The sequence below is a fragment of the Periplaneta americana genome, chromosome 14 (genome assembly GCF_040183065.1).
Source record: "Periplaneta americana isolate PAMFEO1 chromosome 14, P.americana_PAMFEO1_priV1, whole genome shotgun sequence".
Taxonomy (NCBI): domain Eukaryota; kingdom Metazoa; phylum Arthropoda; class Insecta; order Blattodea; family Blattidae; genus Periplaneta; species Periplaneta americana.
This window is the reverse complement of record NC_091130.1, coordinates 3,828,379-3,852,502: the sequence shown is the minus strand read 5'-3', so window position 1 is coordinate 3,852,502 and position 24,124 is coordinate 3,828,379. Positions and strand designations below refer to the sequence as shown.

General features: G+C 34.8%; 1 protein-coding gene across 2 annotated transcripts in view; it reads right to left on the bottom strand.

Moving 5' to 3' along the window:
• Positions 1 to 7,401, bottom strand: part of Atac1 (Ada2a-containing complex component 1) — a 53,407-nt gene extending 46,006 nt beyond the window's left edge. For both annotated transcript variants that reach the window (XM_069844853.1, XM_069844852.1), the window contains exons 1-4: positions 7,049 to 7,401; positions 6,586 to 6,702; positions 6,315 to 6,506; positions 1,670 to 1,772 (exon numbers count right to left, since the gene is read on the bottom strand). In XM_069844853.1, the coding sequence (XP_069700954.1) occupies positions 1,670 to 1,772; positions 6,315 to 6,506; positions 6,586 to 6,702; positions 7,049 to 7,270 (634 nt within the window). In that variant the 5' untranslated portion in view covers positions 7,271 to 7,401. The remainder of the gene's footprint in view (positions 1 to 1,669; positions 1,773 to 6,314; positions 6,507 to 6,585; positions 6,703 to 7,048) is intronic.
• Positions 7,402 to 24,124: the final 16,723 nt, after the last annotated feature.

Here is a 24,124-nt window from a genome sequence, read left to right as displayed (position 1 = left end):
GGGATTTAATTGACTATTACACGATTAGAAGAAAGTATATAAAGATTAGAAGTAACAAAGTACTCTAATACAATAAAATATTAATTGACTTACGAAAATACAACTGTCTTCAAATGTATTATTGTACAATCTCAACATTACGCTAGATGGCAGTAGTGTTTTATGATTATGTTTTCTTGTTATCAGTTGTGCCAACTATGGAATCTTCATTGAACTCTGTGGACGGTTACTAGTCAAGAAGGCTTTGTTGATTCAGTTTCATTTTTATTAAAACATTTGCATTCCATTTCAATCATCCGGATCCCAGTAATCAACGTCACTTGACAGATGATTATCAATAATAAATCTTAGTATTAAACAATCTCTGATACGTGACTATCCATAATATCATATAGCAGAAGCTATAACAAACATAACCTAAATAATATAAACAAGTGTTAGAAAAGTTTTAATTAGGGATGATGAAATAAACAAGAAACGTTTTAATTAACGATGATGAAATAAAAAATAAACATGAATAATTTTAAAAGAAACAATTATTGAAAGTACAATTTTCAAATTTGAATGGTTTAGTGGTTGGTGGTTCAATTGATGTTATATTGGACGTGTGCGTAAAAGAAGTGAACTCGTTGATGTACATGGTGTATCCCTCAACTTATTCAGGATTCCGAATGGTGCTCTTCATATATGACCAGTGATCTTTATTAATTCTTGTTCTTGAATGCCAATGCGAGTCATATTTGAAACTGCTGTGCATCGACTGGAGTGGTTTGTAATTTTCTGTTTTTTAACTGCTAGACCAGTGCAGTTTGAAATGTTGGCAACCAAAGAAACAAATGCTAGGGTAATGATAAAAATAAACAAATGCTAGGGGCGCGATAAAATTAAACAAATGCTAGGGTAGTGATAAAAAGAAACAAATGCTAGGGACGCGATAAATTAAAGAAATGCTAGGGTAGTGATAAAAAGAAACAAATGCTAGGGGCGCGATAAAATTAAACAAATGCTAGGGTAGTGATAAAAAGAAACAAATGCTAGGGACGCGATAAATTAAAGAAATGCTAGGGTAGTGATAAAAAGAAACAAATGCTAGGGGCGCGATAAAATTAAACAAATGCTAGGGTAGTGATAAAAAGAAACAAATGCTAGGGACGCGATAAATTAAACAAATGCTAGGGTAGTGATAAAAAGAAACAAATGCTAGGGGCGCGATAAAATTAAACAAATGCTAGGGTAGTGATAAAAAGAAACAAATGCTAGGGACGCGATAAATTAAACAAATGCTAGGGTAGTGATAAAAAGAAACAAATGCTAGGGACGCGATAAATTAAACAAATGCTAGGGTAGTGATAAAAAGAAACAAATGCTAGGGACGCGATAAATTAAACAAATGCTAGGGATGCGATAAAATTTGTGCGACAAGCAGCCATGATTGGTTGAAAGATGTCCCTTCGTATCGTTTTATTGGTCAAAAGTAGTGTGACGTAGTAAACGTGTAATAGTTATCATAAAATACAGATTATTTATTAGAGTTAAGAAGAGTAGTGTTTCAATAAAACAGTTTTAAAATTAAAGAGTTTTGCATCAAATCTGATTTAGGTTTCTTCATGACCAATTTATTAATAACAGAACAGACTCCCAATTCACGAGCGATATATTAAGTTCATACCCAGGGCCGCTGCGATCTTCTGCCAGCGTCTCGTCTCTATTTCTTCAGGTGGGTACTCGATCAGAAGCTCCTCTAGGCGACGCTGCTCCTCTGCAGTCCACAGCTGCAACAGAAAATAATGACAGTGAAGTTGGCACATCTTTATTGAAACAACAAATCCTCACCACATTATGCAAGGCCATTGCTCCATAACTTGGCCACCTGTATGTTCTCATTTAACATGTTTTACCACATAAGTTGAACCTGTTCAAGTTGGTCTAACAGCATACTTACAGGGCTGGGCAGTATTTGAAATACATTTGTATTTTGTAATTTGTAAGGATTTTCGAAAATATTTTATATTTAAATACATAAAATTGATGTATTTTGTATTTCAAATACAGTGAAACCTGTTCAAGACGGAAGTGACATGGTCCTAATTTTTTTTCCCTTGTGGACAGGTTTCCGTATTATTCAGGTGTGACATTAAAATGGAATATTCTGTCATTCATATACATGAAAAACAAAATGGCATGCCGCAAACTGCAAGAAGTACAAAATATTCCATTTAACACTCATTACATTAAATCAGCTTTCTGTCGCTCAATACGATGGTGAATCATCTTGATTAAAATCTCATTTTCTGTATAAATATTATCGTAACTCACTCATTAGTCATTAAACATTACTAAAGTTACTAATCTCATTCTATTTAATATCTAACACTATACTCTAATACAGTAACGCATATCACTGCACATTATTAATTAATTGGACTAGGAGCCATCTATTAGAAGCCTTGCATTCTGGTTTATTTCATTTCTTTCCCAGTTCAATAGCTTGCTTTGCAGAACAGATCCAGAAATTGGTTTGTTCTTTGAAAGGTCATGAAGACAACAGTTCATTTATTTTCACATAAACAGTTGCTTTCTGGTTCCTTTTGTGTCACCAATATTGGCCACACGCCACTCACTGATTATGATCTTTATTTTTTAAAGTGTCACACCTGAGTTTTCCACAACTGTACTTGGCTACGAACAGTATACGGGTGTGAAGCATTGAAAATCTTTGAAGGGTGACAGGCCAACACACCCTCGTACTCTCTAGAATTTTGCAAAGAAAGCTTGTTTTTATCTTAGTGACCTACATATTTCGTACATTCCTTGAAATTACACGCTGTTTCAAAATATAATTACAAAATATAGTGTGTCCGAAATATTGTTTCCGTTTTGAACAGTAGCAGACAGTTTCTGTTTCCGCGTTGGACAGTTTCCGTTTTATTCAGGAAAAATTACACATAATACATACAAATTTCGCCGGGACCAATAAATTGTTCTGAAATAAACAGGATTCCGGATTATTCAGGTTCCGATTTGAACAGGTTTCACTGTACTTAAAATACTTTTTTTTTCTTCTTGTCCTTCAAGTTTTGGACTTGAAGAATGATCTTTTGTCTTATTTGCCTATCCATTTCACATCCGCTAGTTTTTCTTGCCACAACTGATTCCCTTAATGCCTTAAAGAAATCTCCAACAGCATCAAGGATCCATCACCCAACACTTGCTAAATGTTCAGCATTATGGAATGTGTCTAGGAGACCGAAATCCTCAGAAATTATATCAGATGTCTTGAAATATTCATCAAAGTTTCCTTGCCCAACTCGATGGAATTCTCTTTATGACTCAGTCTCTCAAATATTGCAATTCAAACATGATATAAACAGGTGTAACAGAGAACTGCTCAGCTGGTTTCACACACATATTCTGTGTCCTCTTCTTATCATTTGGTGAGGCAGTGTCAGATAGCCATCTCGTCTTCAATGGCAAAGGGACAACCCTGTGCACTCTAGAGAATTACCCGGCAGTGAAACAAGCTTTTATAAAGTATAATACAAGTTTGTGTTCCTCTGCGCCTGTAGAAAGACTGTTCTGTTTTGCAGGATTTATTCATTCACAAGCAAGGGGATCCTTATCTGATAAACTTCTTGAGGAACTGTTTTCTTAAGGGAGAAGTAATTATTCATATGTAGCATAATTTCATTGCTGACTGGGAAAAGGAAGAATGTTCAGTGACAGTGTTTATATAAAATTTCGAGGTAAAAATACTTTTAATGTTAATATAATATTTTAGATTTTCAGTAATATTCTTATTTCATTAGGCCTATATATTGTATAGAGTATTTCAAATACAAATGTATTTTGAGTATTTGAAATACAAATGTATCTTGGTTAATTTTTTTAAAGTATTTTGTATTTGTATTTCAAATACTTGAATGTCAGTATTTTGCCCAGCCCTGCTTGCACAAAATACAACAAGTGTCTTAATAGCACATTATGCAACGAGCCTATAATGGTAGTAATTAAGACGCAAGTATGTTTGTTTATGAAACGAGCGCAAGCGAGTTTCATAATTTTCATACAAGCATCTTAATTACCATTATAGGTAAGTTTCATACGACTTTTTATGCTCGACCATATTTCTAACTTGAAATTATTCAAAATCAGGTCATGTTATGGTTATGTGCGAACTGACCTGAATTGTGAGATGTGCGCAGACGCGAAAGTATTGATTTTTTCCGAGGCACGAATGTCATTGACCTTGATAGAGAATAAGATGAACATTAGTCTGATATAACCTGGAAATTGATTTAGAATTGAAAAACGAGATGACAAATTGAATTTATTTGAATATTATTTACAATTAACGCTAATTATTATAGTAACAGAACATAACCTTCTGCGACAGTATTGGATTTCCAGCCTCCGTAACTTTTCGCTAATTGTCTTTCGATTGCACATCCGAGAATAATCTATACTTGCGGTTTTATAATGGTACAAAGGTGACTTGTCATTGGCTGAACACCTGAACTTTAATGAATAAGTGTACTTTAATGAGGTCCATTAAAGGGCTGCTACCAGGTGTATAATTACTACATTTCGGCATGGTCGAGCATAAAATCTTGTATCACCTGTGGTTGATGTGCAGGTCATCTAACTGAATAGTAGAGCTACTTGCTATAGACTCCTTGCTCCAACTCTATCAGTGTACTTACTGTCCTAAACTGCACTATCAGTAGTTAAGTTAAGTTCCTACCTGCTTTAAAGCCTCTGTGCTGCAGGCTGGAATTCCTAATCTCTATTGTGTAAAACACAAAGCATACAAATTTCCTACAGTCTACAAAAATAATATAATGAAAGATTTTTCAGAAGTAACTCTGTAATGAAACTTATTGAGGGTATTGAAGAATAATGTATTAAGATATTTGTAGAGTCTGTAAGAATGGATTCTGAAATTTCTCCGTTTTCGTCTCCATTTGTCTGTGACGTTGACATTGCACCAGAATAAATGAATTAGAATTGACATTGCCATGTTTGCTAAAGTCCTCAGAAAGCTATATTAATTTCATATCGGCATTTCTTTTGCAGCTCAGTGTAGGTACTGTATGTATCAGAGGTCTGCAGCGGACGTTTTTGCTCGAGCGCCAAGTAGTTCATAGCATAATCCGATAGGTAGCGCACATGCATCATGGGTAAAACTGTCACGAGCGATAAATCCTCGAACGGTATAAGCCGAGTGTTAGACATTCGTTCTTGTTACAGTGATGAACTGTGTAGTAACATCATAGATGTTTATCATTTCAAAACTTTGCAGTGTTTAACTAACCTCTCCATAGTACAACTACAAAATTTATTTTAAAATGTAATATAAATGTTGTAGGTAAATGTTTCTTTTTTTTTTTTTTTCCCCCCACCAGGAGTGATTTTGTTTTTGCCACATCTGATAGATGTTATTGGATGTAAATGTAATTATTATAAACGGAGAACACAATCACGATAATGCAAGAAAAGTATCAAGTTTTCTAGTAATAATAATAATCTTTAATAATTAGTGTCAATCTTTGCGTCTGTAACAGTTGTGCAGCATGATTATTCGTTTTATTATATTTTCTGTGACGTTATCTCTGTACTAATATTGTTATTAATCTACTGCTATATCAATAATATTTTGTAAAACGTTTCTACATTGTCGCAGTATATAGGCGGAACACTATGTATGGACCTATCATATTATATATGTGGTAAATCAAATATTGAATAATTATTAATTAGCAATAACAACTGTATATCGAAGTTTTTCATACTATTTTATTTATAACTTCATGTTCTGTTTTGGTACGTTCCATTAAACGTTTGTCATAAACGCAGAAAATAAAGCCTTATTTTTACCGTGTGAGCAAAACATATGTGTATCTTATCTGTCGCCTTCCATGCAAGATAAGACATGTCGGTGAGATGACCTTGTACTGTGCTTCTATTTATTATGAGCGTATCACGACCGATCGTATCTCACTCGAGGGTGCGACATTCGACCGAGTTCAAGTGAGCGATTTAACTCCAATGCAACACTCTGGTATGTATAAATATTTGTATTTTTTTAGTATTATATTTAGAATAACATATAGCCCACGACCAATCATCCTTGTAGTTACTGGCCCTCCAGATAAAAATGTTTGGGTGCCCCTGGTACAGTAAGTATGAACATATCAAAGTGCAAGTATTTAGTAGACTTATTTATGACAAATTTCTAAGAGTTGGGGGCTTTTAAATGGACCTACACAGACAGGTTTCAGTACATTAACAATAGTCACCAACATGTCCGCACACACCTGGTTGAAAGTCTCAGGCTTGCTGTCGTCGAAGAGCCGTCCTCGTACCAGCACCTTCGACCTGATGTCGGCTGACTCCTGATCCATGACAGAGGGGTCGGACAGAGGCCGATGCGTGGCCTTTCTGGTGAGGGGGCGAAGCGAGTCTACGGGAATTGAGACATTGTACGCCGACCAGTCCACTGTGGGGAGCTGCAAAACAGAGCTCCATGACAACTCAACATATCACAGTATGCTGATAGACATTTGACTTACGGGAATCCGCACTTACTTCTGCAATTACTTGTGGTTCTGGAATTCCTAGGTCTTCTCCTCCCTGGAGCTTCTCTACAAATTCCATCGGGTTCTGTAACGCTGCCTCTTGTATAGACAAAATTGTGTCATAATCCTGCACATTAGATACCAAACAAATTAATATATCACTTGCTAATTATTTAGACACCTCTAATGTTAGAAGAATGGGTATGCAATTGTATCGTTAGTCTATCCTGCTAAAAGAGATATAATGGAGAAAGTTAAATTCATAGAATGTTTTCAAGAGCACTTCCCATGTATTTACATGTACATAAAATCAACCTAACATAACCTAGCTCCCTAACCCAATATCATGATCATGTCTATTATAACCAATAATTTTAATGGATGCAGAAACATAGAATTTTAGGTTAGGTTGTGTTAGGTTAGTTTTCATGTTTTTGGCAATAGAATAATTTATACATTTACAATTTGAATACCTGAATAGCTTTAATCCTTTGTGATTCTAAAACTGCTATGGTCTTCAGAAGTGCCAAATAATCTTTGTTTCCTTTCAGAGCCAAGTGGTCTGATTCAAAATAAAACTCGTTTGTGTTGTCAGACTCTTCTTCCTGAGCTTTATCGATCTGTGAAGACGAAGTACTTGGAAGCTGTTCATCTACCATTTCAGTACTAGTGCTTGCATCATAATTTACATCCATAATTCCGATTTCATTTAATACTGCAGGTTAGCTGTAATTAAAATATCACATCAGTCATATGTATACAATAATATTGGGAGCATGCACGCCATGAACGTCGCAAACAGTATCGCCAACACATAAATTGTATCCCCGTCAATCTATCACCTGGAAATCCGTCAGAATCCGTCAAAATTAATAAAATAAGAAAGCCCAACTCAATATATTTATATACAAATAAAAGCAATATTAACGCAACTTCCTTAACAATCTTGATTAAAATAATAATAATAATTCATCCACATCATCTGCCTCTAGTTCTGCAGGTGATGTGCTGGGTTGGTCTACGTTCCCCCAAAAATTAAACAATTACAAATGACAGCAGCTAGAAAAAGTCAAAGGACGATGTAAATCGTAATTTCCGCCAGAAAATCCGTCACCCGTCAAAGCCATTCTTTTCCCGTCCGCTACATTGAAATTCCGTCAATTCTGACGGCATTTCCGTCCGGTTGGCGAAACTGGTAGCAAACGTTCACAGATCAAAGATAAAAAAATCTCTCCGCCAGTTTCACATTCGTTGGTCAAAGATTAATCTTCACATCATAGTTCGCCATGCTGCTACAAGATAGCACCGCACATTATATGATTCGCTCTGGTGCTAATTTAGAGTACCAACGATGTACACTAGAGTTCACTGGAGACAATTTATTAAAATAAATTTTATCTATTTACTTCAATAATGGGGCAGTCAAACAGAAGGTGTTTGACACTGTGAAGGTCTTCGCGGCAGAAACAAATAGAATCGATGTCTGGAGGTATGTTGAATCTGTCGAAGTTCCAAATTTTCCATGTCCAGAAAGAAACTGCGTTGATATGAAAGTAGGTTTGACGTGATAGCTTTTGAGCTTACACCAAACAAAATATCGTAACTTTCAGTTTATTCGCGGCCTCCTAGAACAATCAGTTGCTCGCCACTTGCTATTGTTGAACTAAAAACGCAGAAGATACTGTCTGGTGATGAGTTTCAATTGCTGCATGCGTTCTTTTTTTTAGTTGAAAAAGACATGCACAATTGAGTGCGTTTTGTTCAAACTTGCACGCATTGCTTGAATGTGTAAAGTTGAAAGAAGAAAGTTGAACCGTGTAGCCGCAAAATAGAGACCGCAAAGTCTAGTGACAAATGCAAGGGAAGCTGCTATGAAAATGTTTGTTGAGAAATTCAACACGAGATGTTCCAATGTGGACACGAATGAGGTACGAAAGAAAATTAACACCATTAAAACTGTATATAGCGAAGAAGCGACGAAGATAGAAGAATGTTACTGGAAGAGATGAAATTTATCAGCCGAAGCTGGCATGGTTCAATGTGGCTGACAAACATTTCTGAAAACTATGACAACGTCCAGAAAATAATTTTCAAATTAGATCTGTTTATGTTATTACATCTGCATTAACAAATAAATCTTTTATGAATAATTTCAGGTATTTAATGTTAGAACACTAATTATTTTGATTCCTGATATGTAGATTTGGTTCCATTTTAAAATAATTTCATTTATATAAATATTAAATAAAGTTGGTGATAGTGGACAACCTTGTCGAAATCCATTATTAACTAATTTTCTTTCGGATATACAGTTATTTATTTTGACACTTATCATTTACAAAGAGGATTATATACAACAAATAAAATATTAAAAGATTTTGGGATGGAAATTTCAGCATAAAAATCGAAAGTAATGGCATTTTTAGGACAAGACCAAGTCAGAAGTAAGATAATACACAATAACCAATGCCTCGAACAAGTACAAAATTTCAATTATCTGGGTTGTGAAATATCTTATCAAAATGAAAAAGACGTGAACAAGAAAATTACCAAATTTACACAAATTCTAGGAATAATAAACAATACATTAAAAGCTAAATTAGTACAAAAATCTACAAGAATAAAAATATATAATACACTAGCATTGCCCTCCCTTTTATACGAAAGCGAGATTTGGACATTAAAGAAAAAAGACATGAACAGAATCAAAGCAACGGGAATGAAATTTTTCAGGAGGACAGCAGGATATACTCTTTTAGACCGAAAAAGGAATGAAGACATTTTAGAACAATTAGAAGTTGAGTCAGTAGAAGAAAAAATCAGCAGATACAAATTCAATTGGCTAGATCATGTAAGATGAATGGAAAATTCAAGAATAACAAAAATTATGATGCAGTATAAACCTAGAGGACATCGTCGACCAGGAAGACCTTTAAGAAGACTGCTAGATGGGGCCGAAACAGGTCTACAGAGGCCTAATTCGTGAAGAAGTATGATGATGATGAATAATTTCACTCTTCCATCAACGCAATTTTATCCTACCTGGACACAAAATAACTTGAATATGAACCGCAACACAACTTGAATTGAAATGAAGTGAGTTGAATAAAATTGAAGTTGCTTGAAATAAGTAGCAGTGATGTGAGAGTCTGAATTGTATGGAATGAATTTCTATGTCTGCAATACCACGACAGCACACCCTACCACGGTACTTATAATATCGTGCATCCCACTGCAACTTCCTCAGCTTCCAGGTTGGTCAATAGCAAATATATGAGATCTCTGTTCTAGTCTGATATTTCCGAATATCTGGGAATATTGATGGTATTTTTTAACGTCTGTGAGAGACGCTTTAAAAACTGCTGTCAGATGCAGAGGTTCAACACCAGCAATGAAAACACAGCGAATGAAATCTCTATCGAGAAGATTAGACTTAAAATCTTCACTCGCAAATGAGACGCAAAAATAAAGCACCCAGAAGATTCCCGGATACTTTTTATAATTCGTGTTGCCCAAAAGGAAGTCTTCCCAAAACTGTTTTTTTTTTTCGAAACTATTATTCCCAATACATTGATTCTCAATTGCCATTTTCTCCAATCCGTACACGCACAATAATAATAATAATAATAATAATAATAATAATAATAATAATAATAATAATAATAATAATAATTAAGAGAGAAGTTTCATATGATATTCTTATTGAATTTCATATTCCCAAGAAACTAGTTAGATTAATTAAAATGTGTCTCAGTGAAACGTACAGCAGAGTTCGTATAGGTCAGTTTCTGTCAGATGCGTTTCCAATTCACTGTGGGCTAAAGCAGGGAGATGAACTATCACCTTTACTTTTTAACTTTGCTCTAGAGTATGCCATTAGGAAAGTCCAGGATAACAGAGAGGGTTTGGAATTGAACGGGTTACATCAGCTGCTTGTCTATGCGGATGACGTGAATATGTTAGGAGAAAATCCACAAACGATTAGGGAAAACACGGGAATTTTACTGGAAGCAAGTAAAGATATAGGTTTGGAAGTAAATCCAGAAAAGACCAAGTATATGATTATGTCTTGTGACGAGAATATTGTACGAAATGGAAATATAAAAATTGGAAATTTATCTTTTGAAGAGGTGGAGAAGGTCAAATATCTTGGAGCAAGAGTAACAAATATAAATGATACTTGGGAGGAAATTAAACACAGAATAAATATGGGAAATGCCTGTTATTATTCGGTTGAGAAGCTTTTATCATGCAGTCTGGTGTCAAAAAATCTGAAAGTTAAAATTTATAAAACAGTTATATTACCGGTTGTTCTTTATGGTTGTGAAACTTGGACTCTCACTTTGAGAGAGGCACATAGGTTAAGGGTGTTTGAGAATAAGGTGCTCAGGAAAATACTTGGGGCTAAGGGGGATGAAGTTACAGGAGAATGGAGAACGTTACACAATACAGAACTGCACGCATTGCATTCTTCATCTGACATAATTAGGAACATTAAATCCAGACGTTTGAGATGGGCAGGGCATGTAGCACGTATGGGCGAATCGAGAAATGCATACAGAGTGTTAGTTGGAAGGCCGGAGGGAAAAAGACCTTTAGGGAGGCCGAGACGTGGATGGGAAGATAATATTAAAATGGATTTGAGGGAGGTGGGATATGATGATAGAGAATGGATTAATCTTGCTCAGGATAGGGAACAATGGCGGGCTTATGTGAGGGCGGCAATGAACCTCCGGGTTCCTTAAAAGCCAGTAAGTAATAATAATAATAATAATAATAATAATAATAATAATAATAATAATAATAATAATAATAATAATAATAATAATAATAAAATATACTTGAAAAGGGTATACTACAGTGTTCATGCTACTTACTTACAAATGGCTTTTAAGGAACCCGAAGGTTCATTGCCGCCCTCACATAAGCCCGCCATCGGTCCCTATCCTGTGCAAGATTAATCCAGTCTCTATCATCATATCCCACCTCCCTCAAATCCATTTTAATATTATCCTCCCATCTACGTCTCGGCCTCCTCAAAGGTCTTTTTCCCTCCTGTCTCCCAACTAACACTCTATATGCATTTCTGGATTCGCCCATACAGTGTTCATGTAAAATATATTAAGTTTCTTTATTTGCGAAAAGGTACAGTGTATGAATAGAACAACAAGAAGGTAGTATCTTAGTTTATAATGTGTAATATCTTTTAAAATCAAGAATGACAGCCGTTCATTTTAATATAATTGAGAAGTAGAAGTTTTGAAATTACGTTCATTGACCATAAAATATTGTACGAAGCATTTAATAAGCAACGGTGAGTCCTTTAAATGTCCAAAATGTCAATGTCATTTAAGTGTTCTGCTAGGAATAATTAGGAACGAACAGCGCTCCGAGCGGCGGAATTGGCATTACGAGGGAACCACTTTAGACCCGTATTTCAAGCGCTATGCGCCAGCTTGTATAATCTCGTAAGCAACGGTAGATGAAATGAAAGGAAGGTGAGGATTGTTGGTGGAATGGCAGAAGAAAACGGCAGTGTTCCGAGAAAAACACCTTGAAACGGCTGCTTTGTCCACCACGATCTGGCCGGGAATCGAACGCGGGCCACCTAGACCAACACTCTAGTGTTCAGCCACAGATTCACCTATGGAAATGTGTTTTGACCATATTAACAACAGTTACTCCCTTGTTTATACCCGGTACGCAATTCGAACACTAGATGTCAGATACACATCACGCAAACGTGATGCTAAAACTACGGGATGCCAATAGCAGCGTTCGTCATGAGGTTCATATTTACATGAACAAGAAAAATAAAAAAAAAAAATCGATAACACCGTTCTGCAACCATATCTGCTTAATATGCATGGCCCATTTTAGTTAACATTCCTTTATTGTTCAATTAATATTACAAATTGAATGTACTCAACTTCCGGTTCCAATCATTCTTGTAACAATCCCGACAGAACTCATTGTCAACAATTTCAACTCTTCTGACATGGTCTATTCTTTCATAAAATATTCTGACTTGACCATAACATTGTAACATTATCTATTTTCTTATTTATTCATTAATTCTATTTAAATAGTGTAAAACCAATGGTTACAATTTGACAATCTCTTGAAACACCTAGGAAATATTTACAAATCATGGAGTTCCATTGAGAGAACATTCCACTTAACAGGCTGAGATTGCCGAAAATACTACAGTGGAGTGGAGGAACGAAGACAGGACTATTAAATTCACTTTGAAAGATTACGTACATTATTCAGAAGAAAGCCGTGAAACTGTCGTAACACTACAACGAAAATTGGGTTTATAAAACAAAAAATGAGTTGCAAAAAGAGTCATGTAGGCTGCATTTTTAAAACTAACCAAAAATATAAACCATCAAACAGCCATTCAAATCGATTCAAACACAGACAATAAAATATGAAAATAGTAACCAGTCAGTGAATCAGTCAACCAATGCAAAAACAAACAACCAATGACAACAATCGATTAGAGACGATCGATCAATTTAACAAGTAATATGTGTGTATTAAGTTTTGAAATTTTATTAAATTGTTTATGCTCGACCATGCCGAAATGTAGTAATTATACACCTGGTAGTAGCCCTTTAATGCACCTCATTAAAGTACACCTATTCATTATAGATCAGTTGTTCAGCCAATGAGAAATCTCGATTATTCTCGGATATGCAATCGAAAGACAATTAGCGAAATGTCACGGAGGCTGGAAATTCAATACTGTCACAGAAGATTATGTTCTGTTACTATAATAATTAACGTTAATTGTAAATAATATTCAAATAAATTCAATTTTTCATCTCGTGTTTCAATTCTAAATCAATTTCCATGTTATATCAACATTAATGTTCATGTTATTCTCTAGATTATATCAAGGTCAATGATATTCGTCCCTCGGAAAAAATAAATACTTTTGCGTCTGCGCACATCTCACAATTTAGAAGGTCAGTTCCGCTCTTCACTTAGATAACCATAACATGAGCACTTATGAATAATTTCAAGTTAGAAATATGGTCGAGCATAAAAGTCGTATGAAACTTGCCTATAATGGTAATTAAGACACTTGCAAATGGCTTTTAAGGAACCCGAAGGTTCATTGCCGCCCTCACATAAGCCCGCCATCGGTCCCTATCCTGTGCAAGATTAAGCCAGTCTCTATCATCATATCCCACCTCCCTCAAATCCATTTTAATATTATCTTCCCATCTACGTCTCGGCCTCCCCAAAGATCTTTTTCCCTCCGGTCTCCCAACTAACACTCTATATGCATTTCTTGATTCGCCCATACGTGCTACATGCCCTGCCCATCTCAAACGTCTGGATTTCAAGTTCCTAATTATGTCAGGTGAAGAATACAATGCGTGCAGTTCTGTGTTGTGTAACTTTCTCCATTCTCCTCTAACTTCATCCCGCTTAGCCCCAAATATTTTCCTAAGCACCTTATTCTCAAACACCCTTAACCTATGTTCCTCTGTCAGAGTGAGAGTCCAAGTTTCACAGCCATACAGAAGAACCGGTAATATAACTGTTTTATAAATTCTAACTTTCAGATTTTTGGACAGCAGACTGGATGATAAGAGCTTCTCAACCGAATAATAACACGCATTTTCCATATTTATTCTGCGTTTAATTTCCTCCCGAGTGTCATTTATGGTAATTAAGACACTCATATGAAAATTATGAAACTCGCTTGCGCTCGTTTCATAAACAGACATAATCGCGTCTTAATTACTACCATTATAGGCTCGTTACATAATGTACCATATTATATTGTATTTTAGTACATAATTAGTTTTATATATAGGTACTTCTCCAGAACACGAGCTTTCTCAGATGGGTGTGCGCTGTGTTTATTCTGTGTATTTGATTGTAATACTCCAGTAAATTGCATGGCAGAAATACAATCATTAGCTTCATTTGTGACATTATTTCATTGTAGCTCTCATCTTAATTTTTAGTTTCAAGCTTATTTCTCTATTCTCCTTGTAATTAATCACACTTTTGCACGGCGACCGTACACAAGCACTGCTCATTCGGCCCTCAATTTTATTAAAATTATAATGTCCACTGTATGTATTAATATTGTATCGTATTCTATTTGTATTTTATTCTCAGCCTGTATTTTATTTTATTTGTAATTCATAGTACTTCATCCGTACAGGCTTATATCATATTTATAAATATCAACTAGTGGCTTGTGCAGCAAATACTGCTAAGTTCATTAGAAGTTCAAATTATTATTATTTTTTTTTTTTCAAATTTATTTCCAATGAAGAATACCAGACATTTTGGAAGTTATTTGCTTCCATAATAATGAAACATGGGCCCACCCCTCTGAATGGTTTTCTTCATGCTAAATACTTTTTATTTAACCTATACATCTTCAGTTCTTGAGTTCCAATGCGAAAACGCAAGTAACAATGTCAGAACGATCAGTGGGTTTTACATGTGGGAGTGAACCAATAGCTATTTCAGGTCATTGCGGATTGTAGGTTAGAGTTATGAAAATATCCTCTCCTCTCCTCTCCTCTCCTCTCCTCTCCTCTCCTCTCCTCTCCTCTCCTCTCCTCTCCTCTCCTCTCCTCTCCTCTCCTCTCCCTTCTGCCCACGTGCCCTCGTGCCCCCGTTCCCCCGTGCCCTCGTGCCCACGTGCCCTCGTGTCCCCGTGCCCCCGTGCCCCCGTGCCCTCGTGCCCCCGTGCCCCCGTGCCCTCGTGCCCCCGTGCCCTTGTGCCCCCGTGCCCTCGTGCCCCCGTGTCCTCGTGCCCCTTGCCCTCGTGCCCACGTGCCCTCGTGCCCCCGTTCCCCCGTGCCCTCGTGCCCACGTGCCCTCGTGTCCCCGTGCCCTCGTGCCCCCGTGCCCCCGTGCCCTCGTGCCCCCGTGCCCTCGTGCCCCCGTGCCCCCGTGCCCTCGTGCCCTCGTGCCCCTTGCCCTCGTGCCCCCGTGCCCTCGTGCCCCCGTGCCCTCGTGCCCCTGTGCCCTCCGTCCTCGTGCCCTCTGCCCTCTCCCTTCTTCTCTTCTCTTCTCCTTTTCTTTTCTTCCTGTTTTCTTGTTTTTGCTTTCTTTCTCCATTCGCTTGCTTTCTACGTGATTCTCAATCTCTGCTACTGTATCTTAGATCCTTGTCATTGTCACAAGTTTCATATTCAATCTCTACATTGCCTTTAGCGCAATCATCAGCATCATCATCTGAACTTTCATCTATGATCTGCAGAGTAGTGTCGATCACCACGTAAGTTTTCATCCAGTGTTACTTTGTTAGATAAAACACACTTAAGGGAATAAATAAACTGCACCAACAGAAAATTTTCTATTAATACTGTTGATACGTAAATCTGACGTACACTTCCAAATAATTATATCTCATAATAAGTTGGCCAAGCGTGTAAGTTGCAACCTGCTGTCACGACTACTATAGTCAGCAACTGAAAGACGGAGGCATAGCTAGAAGAAGGAGGTGCTCTCTTGGCGGGAAAAGTAGTGAGGATCAATTGTTTATCCATTATACGTCAAAATTACGTACGACAGAAGTTTTAAACAATGGCATTACTTCCTTGTGAGCAGGAAGAAAACCACTGTTTGATCACAGTATAGAGATATGTTCTCTATACTGTGGTTTGATTTCCACATATCCTACAAGTTTAATACAAGTAGTGTTAAGTTCATAACAATAACCTTAGTATCTCGTTATCATTATATTACTTCTCTTCAAATAATTATCTACAGTCAGATGGAAAGAAGTTTATGAGATTATACGTTCTCGTACATAAAATCGAAACTTCACGTTGATGTCGATGATGTCGATGTTATAAGCATTCCTAATTTATAGTCTCAACAAATTTTGACGCAACATCCGTCGATCGACCACGCTGTTACGTAAGTTTGATAGTTTTCAGTAATATATATATATATATATATATATATATATATATATATATATATATATAGCCGTTACTCAGTATGTTATAGAAATGAAGATCTAATATAAAATCTTCTTTCTCTGCGTCTACTTACTTAAGGCCCCAAAAGATTTCACTTTCATATCATCAGTATACCATTATGTGTTGCATTAACTATAATAATATTTCATTTTTAATGGTAATAATTCCACCAAACATTCTTAAGTTTCGTAGTTCTTAATATCGAATACACAGCTGTACTCGGAAAACTACAGATCGGAGAATCAGACCTGAAGATCGACATATTGGCATTATGATGTGAAAGAATCTGAGCCATCTGAACTCTAAGTATGTCAGCAATCCTGTAGGTCATGGCCTTCGTGTAATAGTGTATTGTTTATTGTAGCGTGTGTTTTGTTTTATTCTGAAATGCAATTAATTAGTTCTCAAAATGACAAAAGATGGGTTTTGGAAAATAGGAAAATGATGTAGGAAAATTGACATTTCACTGAAAACTACTGTTTTTCTGAAAAACTTTGGGTTGCAAGCTTCAAAATGAGGGGTCATTTATTAAAATCCGTTCAGCCGTTTTCCCGTAATTTTGATTACCAGTTCAAATTATATATATATATATAGATATAACTACATCAAAACAAATGATCAAAGCAAACAATGAATTAAAACAAAAACATATCAAAGAAAATAAAAACGATTAATGAGTCCACACAAACAGTGGTCTGCTGGTAAGTGAGATTTCAGACTTATCTTCATACACTGACGTTCAAAGATATCTGACCCTGCTAATCGATAGTGATCGATAAATTGTTGGTGGAACTGTGGCTTCTTTAGTTATTACTTCTATGAATAGATGGCGAAGATAATACTCAGTGTTGCCAATCGTACATAAATTATAGAATTCAATTTTTCATACGGGTCTGCAGATTGTAAAACAGTACTAGGTTTAGCTGTAAACCGCTGATATTTTCAATTATGAGAATAATTTATGCTTAATCTACATAATCATTTTCCCTTACAATTTTTAACCGCTCCAATAATGGTGCCACCTATTGAGAACTAGCGGAACGGCTTCAAAGTTTGTCAATTTTTTTTATATCTTTGGGTCTGACTTATCCCGTGATTGGAAAGTTCGCTTACAAGATCATAAAATCTTGGGTCAGATAGCTGTGAACATCAGTGTACTTGCTTGTTGCTAATTTGGATCTTGCTTGATTTTTGGCTCAGGTTTTGTGCGAACCTTCAAGAATGAAAGGAAATTAATGCCTTTTGCAGGTTTCTCGACGAGCAATAGAGGTTTACACAGCCGCGAGAGAAAAAAGGTTTTCTGTATTTTTAGTTTCCATTTTGAAAGTGTGATGAAAACTTAAGTAGATTTCTTGGGAGGACAAACGCAATCGCCGGCTTCAAAGCGGGGCGAAGCTCGGCGCCTTATACCGCAAATAAACAATTAAAAGGAGATTGGATTCCGTGCCGGGGGCCGCAACCCGTGGCGCGCGAACCTCTACACACCAAGTTATTCCAAATCGCTCTGCTGCCAATTTACAGAGCATCTATTTGCCATTACTTGAATAGTTTCTCGCCAGCTTTCAGTACAACTATTTACCACTATTCATCCTCGTTGTTTGCTCATGGATCAGAGGTCTGCGTGTTCAAACCCGGCAGGACGACGTAATTTGTTTTTAGGGTAAGAATTTTGTCGTGTGAAATTTCCATGACAACAAATCTTACCATACAGCCCCTACCAAAAGTAAGGACACCCCACATAAGTTATGTTTCACTCCTATTCTTATATTTATGTGAAACCCTCTGACGTTTATACAGGGACCAAATTCCTGTGAAAAGTAAAGTTTTTACCGCAAACCCAATCTGTCCATCTTCCAAACTGTGAATTATATAAAAACTTGTCTGTTAAAAAAACTTATTGAAAAATTATATATATTTTGTACGAAAAAAAAACTAATTAGGTACTCCAGAATGGGTTGACTTAAATCAATAAATTTTTTAATAGAGTTAGAATTTTATCTCCAGTCATTCTTCAGCATCCCAATAATCTGCCACTTCACAACCACAATCACTGAATTTCGACCTATTTTCATTTTTTTTTTCAGGGAAGAAATAGAACCTTTCCACACTTGTAGCAAACCTCACAGCTGATTACTAAAAATGGAGGGAAGAAGTTGATTAACCAATGTTACCAACTCCCAGTGTTATGATGTGATTGACAGTGGCGGACCAGGTGGCCCGGGTTCGATTCCAGGTTTTTAGAGGTTTTCCCTGAACCCATCATGAGCAAATACTGGGTAACTTTCGGTGCTGGATCCCGGACTCATTTCACCGGCATTATCACCTTCATCTCATTCAGACGCTAAATAACCTGAGATGTTGATAAAGCGTCGTAAAATAACATACTAAAATAAAATAAAAAACAGTGGCGGACTCGGGTCTATTTGCCACGAATTTCAAGCATTAAAAAATAATAAAAAAATATCAATTTTTCCTAGAGGAAAAAAAAACAATTTGGATTACTGTACAGTGCCTGCACGAACTGTCACAATTTCTTTTAAACGAACAGCAATAATTGTACAAGAAGTCTTTCAGATATGTCTAACTCTATCCAAAAATTGAACTATAAAATCGTAATTTTATACAGACGATTTAGTCGGAGACAAAGTAGCTATATTAGCTATATTTGTTAATCTAGTGAATGATTAGATGTTGGCAATCGTGTTAGGTTTGAATATTAAAGTCATAGTCCGTTAATGTCAACAGATCGGATAGCAGAAAGAATGTGTTGTCAATGGTTTTCAGTTTAATGTCCAACCATTATATTGATATCCACATGTTAAACCAAACACCATTGGCATGCATATTGTGATTAAACATTTCATTTAAACTCAAGAACCATTACGCTTCTTTGGGAAGCAATATGAAAAATACTATTACCAATATTGTTTCTATGATATAATACCTGTAACACCGATAGGGATGTGTAACCTAAGATGTAGTTCCAATTTTTTTTCCACCATTGACTTGGCTTTGATATCGCTTCAGTAGCCTCTCGAAAGTGTACATTGACTTGTAGCTGCTGTATACAGCACAGGAGAGAGGCTGTTATTGTACTCTGGCGTTCAAAGATATCTGACTTACAATTTTATGATCGTGTAAGAGAGCTTTCCAACCACTTGACTTACGATATTATGATCGTGTAAGCGAGCTTTCCAACCACCTGACTTACGATATTATGATCATGTAAGGGAACTTTCCAACCACCTGACTTACGATATTATGATCGTGTAAGCGAACTTTACAACCACGGGATAATTCAGAACCAAAGATATAAAACAATTGAGAAACTTTGAAAGATTTCCGTTAGTTCTCAATAGGTGGCACCGTTATTGGGGCGGTTAAAAAGTGTTGGAAAAATAATTATTCTCGTAATTGGCAATATCAGCGGTTTCCAACTTAAACTCAGTGTTCTTTGTATGTGTGAAGAACACGCAGGCCTATGCGTTTCGATTCACATAACATTGAAAAACTCTACGATACTCTGTTGCTGATGTGATAGGTATTGAGAAATGTTTTTTTTTTTATGTATAAGCAAACTTTCTATTTCCTCATAGAGACCATTCATTCATTCATTTATTAGTTACTCACTTACTTATTTACTTAATTACTTATTTATTTAATTCACTTACTTATTTACTTATTTATTTTCTTATTTACTTATTGATTCATTTATTTATTTATCTATTTATTTCTTTATTTATTTACTTATTTATTGATTTACTTATTTATATATTTATTTCATTTACTTACTTATTTACTTATTTATTTATTTCCTTATTTATTATTTATTTACTTATTTATTTATTTACTTATTTATTTATTTATTTATTTACTTACTTCTTTAAAGATTTACTTATAATTTATTTATTTACTTATCTATTTATTTCTTTATTTATTTTCTTATCTACTTATTTATTCATTTATTTATTTATTTATCTATCTATTTCTTTATTTATTTATTTACTTATTTATTTATTTATTTAATTTATTTACTTATTTATTTATTTTCTTATTTACTTATTTATTGATATACTTATTTATTTATTTATCTATCTATTTCTTTATTTATTTATTTACTTATTTATTTATTTAATTTATTTACTTATTTATTTATTTTCTTATTTACTTATTTATTTATTTATTTATTTATTTATCTATTTATGTCTTTATTTATTTATTTTCTTATTTACTTATTTATTTATTTATTTATCTATTTATGTCTTTATGTATTTATTTTCTTATTTACTTATTTATTTATTTACTTATTTATTTATTTATCTATTTATGTTTTTATTTATTTATTTTCTTATTTACTTATTCATTTATTTATCTATTTATGTCTTTATTTATTTATTTTCTTATTTACTTATTTATTTATTTATCTATTTATGTCTTTATTTATTTATTTTCTTATTTACTTATTTATTTATTTATTTATTTATTTATCTATTTATGTCTTTATTTATTTATTTTCTTATTTACTTATTTATTTATTTATCTATTTATGTCTTTATTTATTTATTTTCTTATTTACTTATTTATTTATTTATCTATTTATGTCTTTATTTATTTATTTTCTTATTTACTTATTTATTTATTTATCTATTTATGTCTTTATTTATTTATTTTCTTATTTACTTATTTATTTATTTATCTATTTATGTCTTTATTTATTTATTTTCTTATTTACTTATTTATTTATTTATCTATTTATGTCTTTATTTATTTATTTTCTTATTTACTTATTGATTTATTTATTTATTTATGCATTCATTTATTCGTTCGTTCATTCGATCGTTCGTTCGTTCGTTCATTCATTCATTCCTTTTAGCAATAGAAATGTTTGTAAATTCCAGGAGTTTATAACACATGTTCTTCTCAGCTATATAATATTTTAGAGAGTTAAAAATGTACTATTACCCCTCTTAATAAAATTTTTAGAGGGATAGATCTTACTCCCTTACCATCCGTTGTTGCGCCCAGTGTTGCCAATGGCAAAAAATAAAATGTACCAGATTTATCTGAAAATTGTACCAGATTGTACAGCTTTTTTGTATAATGTAAGAAATTTGTACCAGACCAATTTTCTCCTGAAGATGCCTGTACAAATTACAAATACAGAACAAAGAGCATGGACACATTTACATATACAAGACATGTCAATGTGTATAGCCTGCAAATGAATGGAAAGTGTTTTCCATTTCGAAATACAATACATATAAAAAAAAAATGCATTGTCGTAGTCATTTAAGCAAATAAGCGCTTACAGTTGCATCATAATACTCAATCCAGTCCTGCTTTTGCAACAGTGCCAGTTATCGTAGTAATCTATGTCAATAATGGCCATTGGGTCAAGAGGTGAATGAAATAAAATAAAACTTCAATACCAGTTTCTAATTATTTACATTCTCTGTTAATGTGTTGACCTTAAAGTGAACTATACATCTGATTGTCGGCTGCCGATAATAATCATAGCGTTGGTACTACAAACTTGATAGAAATCATAATAATTTTTTCAATTTTATTAAAACCAGTTATAATAATAATGTCTGTTTTCATTCTAAAAAAAATAGAAGTACAGATAGTACCTAATAACTGAAAATTGTACCAAAAAGGTAGTTGTACGTACCGGAGTACAGATCACTTAAAATTGTACCAGATCAGTAAAGCTGTACCAAAAGCGGCAACGCTGGTTGCACCACTGGATGACGATGTATTGTTGGCAATTACGAGTGAAACAATTTCCACACACATTTTAGGTTGTAACAGCTCCTGCGAGTCTTGCCAGTCTCTTCTAAGTCGCTCTCCAAATGTTTATGAAAATTTTACAGCCACGTTTCTGTGCATAGGAGGAGTAAAGACTGATAAAAGCCTTCGATGAGACGAAACACGTTCCGTGCTGTTGGAATCAAACGACAGAACGCGTCCTGTGGGATGGCGCCACGTGTGCGTGACGGTCCGCGTTCGTTCTTTGTCATTTTATTTATGCCAGCAGTGCTGCCAATCACACGGCTGACTAGGCACAAAACTACGCAGATTATGTAATTAAAACATTCTCGTGTAAAGTGTGATCGGAAAAAGGGGGAAACGAGTGTGATCACGTGACGTTACAAATATTGTTGTCAAGTTGTGACAATCCATGTGGCGAAACTCGAAAATGGAACACTAATTGACTAACCGACGCTGTTTTGTGAATCCAAACTTCTGAACGTCATATTTTTTTTATACGAACTGTGCCAACAGAAATTCAACAACTATGTGTTAACAAATAAGGTCTCCACACTTTTATTTAACAACAATACGTCACTAATGACAGTTACAATACATAATGTCATCGTATTTGCTCTGTAGCTTACAGTACAGGTAGCTTAATGAGTGAGGATTGCCAAATTTCCTTGATATAACAACCGTACGTCAGTTTTAACTTTGCTAATGATGGAAGAGCAGTTGGAAGAAGAGCAGTTTGGCTTCAGGAAGGGAAGAGGTACGAGAGATGTAATCGGAGAAAGATACCTAGAGAAGAATAAAGAAGTGTATGTAGTATTTGTGGACCTAGAAAAGGCTTTTGACAGAGTGGATTGGAATAAACTGATGGGGATCCTAAAGAAAATTGGTGTGGATTGGAAACAGAGAAAACTGTTCAATAATTTTTATATGAAACGAGTGAAAGTCAGGATAGGAGAAGAAATGTCAAAAGGAAGTGAAATAGGAAGAGGAGTACGTCAAGGATGTTCTTTATCACCTACCCTGTTCAGCATCTACTTGGAGGATTTAGTAAAGAGCTGTTTTTCAGAACATGGGAGGAGTGATAGTAGGAAGAAGAAAAATAAATTGCATAAGATTTGCTGATGATGCAGTATGGGATGAAGATAAATGCAAACGAGACGAAGACTATGGTCATAGAGAGAAAAATAATTAAGGTAAACTTGCGAATTATAAATGAGGCAGTAGAGCAAGTGGACAGCTTCAAATACTTGGGATGTACTATAAGCAGTAACATGAGCTGCTGCCAGGAAGTCAAAAGGAGGATAGCAATGGCAAAGGAAGCTTTTAATACAAAAAGGAGCATCTTCTGCGGACCTCTGGAAAAAGAAGTAAAAGAACTAAGAGAAGTAAAACATAGATATTAATATTAAATTTATTTATTTATTTTATTGCTAGTAAGTCTGAGATGAATACAAATTAATAAATACAATGAAAGATAAACTAGCCCACTCCTGAATGAGTAAGACTCGTGCTCAGGAGGGGATTCCAATACAGACAAAAATAAAATTAAAATTGAAAGTGAATACAGATTAAAAAGTGTTTAATATGTTTAAACCCAAACTTTAAACCCAATAAATTTTTTTTTATTAATTTGGAGAGGATTCGTGGTTAAAATAATATTGAAATAAAATTTGTTTAATAATCTGGGACCCCGATTCATGCTATGATAAAAAGCTGCATTGGTTTTACATTTTGGTTCCGAGAAACGCAGAGAATTCATGTTTTTAGTTCTATATTTATGTATATACTTTTCAAAGTTATTAAAATTTC